Below are 7134 nucleotides of genomic sequence, written 5' to 3'. Positions count from 1 at the left end.
TCCTCCTCCCCCTCTCTTCCTCCTCCTCCTCCTCCCCCTTCCTCCTCCTCCTCCTCCTCCCCCTCTCTTCCTCCTCCTCCTCCTCCTCCTCCCCCTCTTCCTCCTCCTCCTCCTCCCCCTCTTCCTCCTCCTCCTCCTCCTCTTCCACCCCCCTGCTCCTCCTCCCCCTCTCTTCTTCCTCCTCCTCCTCTTCCTCCTCCTCCTCCTCCTCCTCCTCTTCCTCCTCCTCCTCCTCCTCCTCCTCCTCCTCTTCCTCCTCCTCCTCCTCTCCTTCCTCCCCCTTCCTCTTCCTCCCTCCTCTTCCTCCTCCTCCCCCTCCTCCTCCTCCTCCTCCCCCTCTTCCTCCTCCTCCTCCTCCTCCTCTTCCTCCCTCCTCCTCCTCCCCCTCTCTTCTTCCTCCTCCTCTCCTCCTCCTCCTCCTCCTCCTCCTCCTCCTCCCCCTCCTCCTCTCCTCCTCCTCCTCCTCCTCCTCCCCCTCTTCCTCTCCTCTCCTCCTCCTCCTCCTCCTCCTCTTCCTCCCCCTCCTCCTCCTCTCCTCCTCCTCTCCTCCTCCTCCTCCTCCTCCTCCTCCCCCTTCCTCCTCCTCCTCCTCCTCCTCTTCCTCCTCCTCCTCCTCCTCCTCTTCCTCCTCCTCCTCCTCTCCTTCCTCCCCCTTCCTCTTCCTCCTCCTCTCCTTCCTCCCCCTTCCTCTTCCTCCTCCTCCTCCTCCTCCTCCTCCTCCTCCTCCTCCTCTCCTCCTCCTCCCCCTCTCCTCCTCCTCCTCCTCCTCCTCCTCCTCCTCCTCCTCCTCCTCCTCCTCCTCCTCAGACTACACCGACCTCGCCATGGGAACGGTGAAGCAGACTCAGGCGATCCCGTTCACTGGACCGATCTCTCTGCTCGTCACGCAGCTGCGCAGCCTCGCAGGTGAGTTGGCTCCGCCCCCTTCGTCCTCTAACTCCTCTAACTCCTCCTCCTCCTCTTCCTCCTCTTCCTTCTCCTCCTCTTCTTCCTCCTCCTCCTCCTCTTCCTCCTCTTCCTTCTCCTCCTCTTCTTCCTCCTCCTCCTCCTCCTGCAGTAGCATAGATATACATTATACAGTTGTGTTCAAAATAATAGCAGTCCGACATCACTTGCAAGATAAATCACTGATTTTGTTAGAATTTCAACTTTTTTTTTTTCAACTTTTTCTAGAAGGTTTAGTAAAGGTATAGAAAACCAACAGACCCAACAGGCATGACGTGCATGCTGCTGATTCTGTGAAACTGAATCATTTACTGAAAGGTGTTCAAAAAAATAGCAGTGCCAGGTTCAATTATTGAAGTCATTGATTATGTGAAAAAAACTAGGTGTTAAACAGGTGGCCCTTATTCAAGGATCAAGGCAACTGATGCTGCATATGCTGGCTGTGCATTTGTCCTTGAAAAACAGAGTAAAATGGGTTGTTCAAGACACTGTTCAGAAGAAGAGCATTCTTTGATTAAGAAATTAATAAAAGAGGGGAAAACCTATAAAGAAGTGCAGAAAATGATAGGCTGTTCAGCTAAAATGATATCAAACGCTCTAAAATGGCAGCCAAAACCAGAAAGGCGAGGAAGAAAAAGAAAAACGACTATTCGAAGGGATCTGAGAATAACCAAAATGGCAAAGGCTCAGCCAATGATCAGCTCCAGGAGGATCAAAGAAGATCTAAGATTGCCTGTGAGTACTGTAACAATCAGACGACGTCTATGTGAAGCCAAGCTACCACCAAGAAGCCCCCGCAAAGTCCCATTGTTAAAAAAAATACATGTAATGAAGCGGTTACAATTTGCCAAATAACACATTGACTGGCCTAAAAAGAAATGGCGTAATATTTTGTGGACTGATGAGAGTAAGATTGTTCTTTTTGGGTCTAAGGGCCACAGACAGTTTGTCAGACGTCCTGCAAACACTGAATTCAAGCCACAGTACACAGTGAAGACCCCCACCCCTCCACAAGCATGGTGGTGCAAGCATCATGATATGGGGATGTTTCTCGTACTATGGTGTTGGTCCTATTTATCGCATACCAGGGATCATGGATCAGTTTGAGTACACCAGAATACTGGAAGTAGTCATGTTGCCGTATGCTGAAGAGGAAATGACCCCAAACAAGACAATGACCCCAAACACACCAGCAAGCGTGTAAAGAAAGATGTCAACACTGCTATTTTTTTGAACATTATATTTCTTGACTTTCTGTAAAATATATCAAATTAAATTACTTTTTCCAATTTTCTTGGTTTGAAATAGAATGTGCAGTGTCCCCAATGCAGTTGTGTTCCTCAAAATACAATTTATTTGAAGAATTTTGAGGTTTACTCACCTTTTTAAACACACTGCTATTATTATGAACATAACTGTATATACTGACTAGATGCCGCGTTCTGCTTCTCAGCGTACGTCAACACGGCCGCCATCTTGGTCCGGGGTTTCTGACCATAGACATAATATACATCTGACCAGCAGTCAGACCGGTCAGACCCTTGTAGAACAAATTTCAGTGTATTTATGCATGTGGGTGTGTGTCTGAGTATGTAAGTGTAAGTTTAATACATAAAAAAGATTTTTCGTTGTTGTTGTATCATAAATATATGTCTGACATTTATAATAAACCAAACGGCTTGAAAATCGGTTAAATATTTGGTGAGTTATGGCGATTTTAATAGTTGATAGACGTCTGCCTCTGTTGATTGATGCAGTAAGTAGACACGGCTTCCCCCTGACCAAGATGGCCGCCGCGTTGACGTATTCCACTCAATAGAGTTGCCTAGGAACGCGGCATCTAGTCAGTACATATATATATATATCTATGCTGCAGTAGAAGCTGTAACTTCCTGTTTCCTCTGTGTGTGTGTGTGTGTGTGTGTGTGTGTGTGTGTGTGTGTGTGTTTCAGGCGACGTGGAGCAGGTCGAGGGGACGGAGAAAATCACGGTGAAGATCTTTAAGAGCATCACGCTGGTTCACGAGGCCGGGATGGTCGTACTGGAGGTCGGACACTCGAACGCAACACGACACTTTTTACACTCATCATCCACCACATGTCGCCTGAAGTGGCTAAAACTCACCTGTTTATCAAAACTTTATTAACTCTGAGCACACGAACACGTCCGTTTTTATTTAAACCAGTTTAGAAACATTAAATATACAGTTTATAACATGATTATGTAGCTGCAGTCAGGTTTTATTAATGCTCAGTATTTGTTCTACATGTTTATTTCAAACTATTTTGTATTGATTATAATTTTATTTATGTTTTGAGACACAGATCTCACTCAGACCTGGTTACAGATACATTATTAACCAGTTATTACATGTTAATACATTCATTATACAGATATATACAATAATTATGACAATTTTTTATTTTTATCACACTTTTTCAAACACTACAAAAATCTCAACACAAATAAAACAGAGAAGAATGTAAAAACAACAGACAATTGAAGTAAAAAACTCGATAAACTAATTGATGCAGCAATAAAATTTATAAATCAATAAATAACTGAAATAAAATTATTAATAATGAAAATGTTCTCGTCTCAGTGGGTCGCCAACCCGCTCAACGACATGTACGCAGACGCCGTCACCACGGTGATCCTGGAGGTCCAGTCCAACCCCACCGCCCAGAAATGTCAGTGAACGCATCACGAGGGAATTTATTTTAATTTCACTGATGAACAGAAACTTTACTGACGCTTGTTTGTTTGTTTGTTTGTTTGTTTGTTTGTTTCAGTCCACGAGGGCAGGAAGGAAACGTTCGACATGGAGCTGTTCGTCGAGCGACTGGAGCTGATGCTGCAGTGAGTCTGAACACCTGCAAAATGGTTTTAATGGTTAAAATATCTGACAAAACTGTAGAATCTGACACTTTTTTAAGTTAAAATTAAACCTAATTGATCCAAATATAAGAGAATAAAACTTTTAAATGAAGATAAAGATTAAATATTTTCTGTTTTCACCTGGTAAAATGTTTTTTTTTTCTGTTTCAGCGACATGTTCGGGGACGACTGCGTGAATTTCAAAGACAGTAAAAGCCTGAGTGTGACGGTGGACGGAGTCACGGCGTGCATCGACCCAGAGACCAGAGTGAGTCCAGCGTCTGACATCTATTCTATACACGAACATTAAAGGGATAGTTCAATATTTTGGCAAATTCGCCTACAGCATAGGGGTTGTCACGATACCAGAATTTCAGTAGTCAATACCTCAATACCTGTGAATTTCCACGATTCTCGATACTAATTCGATACCACGATTAAAAAAACAAAAACAAAACAGAACCCATGTACTTTTAAATTCACTACTTTATTGAAAACTGTTTCAACATCTTTTTGCACAGAATTTAATAGGGCTGCTCCCAAATAGTCGACCAAGCACTGGTTGACTAGAGCACTGGAAAAGAGAGTAACGACACCACCATTGACTCCCTTGGTAAGGGTTTTGCGCCCCGAGTGGCAGGATATGGGTCTTGCAAAAGCGCCCAGAAAACTCATTCACTCCAATGTATGTGTGTTGCCTATGTGTTAATATTTATCTGTAAAGGATCCTCAATGATGCTATTAACGTGGGTGATCTATAAATGTCCTTAAATTATTGAAAATACCACACTTGCTCATTCACCAACAATGCAGAGATGTCAGTTCTTGGGCGCTTTTGCAAAACCCATATTCCGCCATCAGGAGGCGCTTCCATTGGACCAATGCGTGTCGTTACTCTCTTTTCCAGTGCTCTATGGTTGACCAAAAAAATCATTAGCCAACCAAAATTTCAATGGTCGATTGTTCGCAGGAAAAAAAACAAACATTTGGAGCCGTGTCTTGTTAAAATAGTCAAAATCAATATGACTGAACTGTATATGAAAGGCTATAGGGCTTTTAATTTGAAGGGCCAGATACAGGAAGTCGTGACATGATTAGTCGACTAATGACGACTATTGGTCGACCAAGGGAATTATGGTGATAGGAGAATTTGCCAAAATGTTGAACTATCCCTTTAACGTCTGGTTCATCATAATGGTATTTACAGGGTTCCTACGCAAGTATGGAAAGTATGGGAAAGTATGGAATTTGATTTTTTACATTTCCAGGTCTAGAAAAGTATGGAAAATGGAAATTATTGTATGGAAATGATCTGGCTTAATACTTAATACTTATCTGGGTTTGGTCTTATTATATCTGAAGTTATCTGGGTTAATTATTTTTGTATGTGCTACCTATAGCTACAATCTCCTGGAAATTATTTGGTAACATAATGGCATACACATTCAGAATAATGAAAACAAATGATTAATTGCATGATTTGTTTATATAATGCACAACTATGGTGCGTTCATTACAACTCGGAAGTCGGAAAAAAAACAAGTTGCTCTTCTGAAAAACTCTGACATGTCAAACTTTAGGTTGTGTTAGGGACTAATTCATCTGTCTAACCATCAGAACTATTGACACTTGAAACGGTAAACACAGCTGATCCATCGGAAAAAAAATCACCGCTGGAGTTAATTTATTTTCCGTGATTGAAAGCAGGTTCTTGAATGTAACTCGGTCAAAGTCAGATGTATCCTCACAATGTTTTGCTGTTCTGTCAGGTCATGCATGATAAATGCTACAAAGTTAGACTGTCAGACTTCCTTGATTTTAAACTTTGGTGGCTCTGCCTCTCGTCTTTTTGCCACTCAGTGAGTGTTCTGCAGTGACCTGAGTACCGTGACTTTGACGGTCCTACTGCTCACCTCCGCTCATTTGAAAAAAAAAAAAAAAACCTCCGCTCATTTGATTGTGCAACTGCAGTGGGTGATTTATTAATACGTAGTAAGAAGCTAAGACTACCGTTTAAACGCACACATCATTTTGAACTCTTTATTAACAGAAAGTGTGCAGCTTTTGTATCAAAATAGTCTTTTTATAACGAAAAAAGACATTCTATGTAGGCTAACAATTTATGCTCAGCAGCCGTGGGCACCCCCATATAGTCAGAATGGTACGGTCTTGGTTAGATTCGACTACGAGGTTCATAGTCGAATCAGACGCCTCCGAATCGAATCGTCGAATAGTCGACTTTTGGAGGTCAGCCCTACCGAGAAGTCTGGAAATTAGGGTCTGGAAAAAGTATGGAATTTGGAGATTTCAAATGTGTAGGAACCCTGGGTATAAATCAATACTCAATAATCAGCTGATAACACCATGATGACCTCTGACCTCTGACCCTCAGGCCGTGACCTGCGCGGACGACGACTCTCTGAGGGAGATGGTGGAAGTGGCCGTCCACCGTCTCTACGACGCCCTAAGCCCCGCCTTCACGCCACGCCCCCTCTGTGATGTCATCAGCAGCAGCAGCAGCGCGTTGCCGTCGGTGATGTAGCGGTGGACGATGAACTGACGTTTCTCTGTCACACTCTCTTCAGTCCTCGTAGTATCGATCGATCACCAATAATCGGTCGATAACGGACCGATGCAGATGTTCGTTCGTTCGTTCATTTCTTTGACTCGAGGACTTTTGAGTTTTTCCAGCTTCTTCGTTGGAAACTTGGTTCCAAAGGAATCGGCTTCAGGAGACGGACCACCAATACCTTTATTGATTGATTGTTTTTGTACTTGATTTGTCTATAAAACAAAAGTTTGAGTTCTTCACAAGGAAAATAAACATTTGTCCAGAGAGAGAGAGAGAGAGAGGGTCACTGAGTTTCTGTCCTCGAAGATAAAAAGTGAGTTAGATTTAATGTGAGTGAAACAACAATGACATCATCAATACTGCAGATAATTTATCAATCATCTTGTTTTCTATGAAACAAAATTAAGGTTAAAATCATCAAAAATGTTCGTATTATTAAATAAAAGCAGAAAATTGTTGCATTTTAGAAACTGGAGGCAGAATTTTTAGATTTTCTACAAGAATTTATCTGCAAAAGATTTTAATTATTGATAAATAATTTAGAGTATTTTCTTAAACTTTAATATTTTTTTGGCTGCAGGTTTTATGTTTTTATGATGCAAGTCGATCTCATCTTGGTCTGAATATTGATATTTTTAGATTAAAATATAAAAATAAAATCACCAGAGATTAAAATAGTCAATAAATTACATTAAAGCAGAATATTTAAAAATGTTTTTGACAAAATAATGATCCATTAA

General features: G+C 42.1%; 1 protein-coding gene across 1 annotated transcript in view; it reads left to right on the top strand.

Moving 5' to 3' along the window:
• LOC146961257 (cleavage and polyadenylation specificity factor subunit 3-like) overlaps nucleotides 1–6379 on the top strand; it is a 17071-nt gene extending 10692 nt beyond the window's left edge. The window contains exons 9-14 of the mRNA XM_085771701.1: nucleotides 808–906; nucleotides 2898–2992; nucleotides 3548–3635; nucleotides 3738–3804; nucleotides 3994–4090; nucleotides 6215–6379. Of these exons, the coding sequence (XP_085627827.1) occupies nucleotides 808–906; nucleotides 2898–2992; nucleotides 3548–3635; nucleotides 3738–3804; nucleotides 3994–4090; nucleotides 6215–6364 (596 nt within the window). The 3' untranslated portion in view covers nucleotides 6365–6379. The remainder of the gene's footprint in view (nucleotides 1–807; nucleotides 907–2897; nucleotides 2993–3547; nucleotides 3636–3737; nucleotides 3805–3993; nucleotides 4091–6214) is intronic.
• Nucleotides 6380–7134: the final 755 nt, after the last annotated feature.

Source organism: Trachurus japonicus, chromosome 24, assembly GCF_045865225.1.
Source record: "Trachurus japonicus isolate A0001 chromosome 24, Traja_1.0".
In the NCBI taxonomy this organism is placed as follows: Eukaryota; Metazoa; Chordata; class Actinopteri; order Carangiformes; family Carangidae; genus Trachurus; species Trachurus japonicus.
This window is presented reverse-complemented; position numbering and strand designations above follow the sequence as displayed.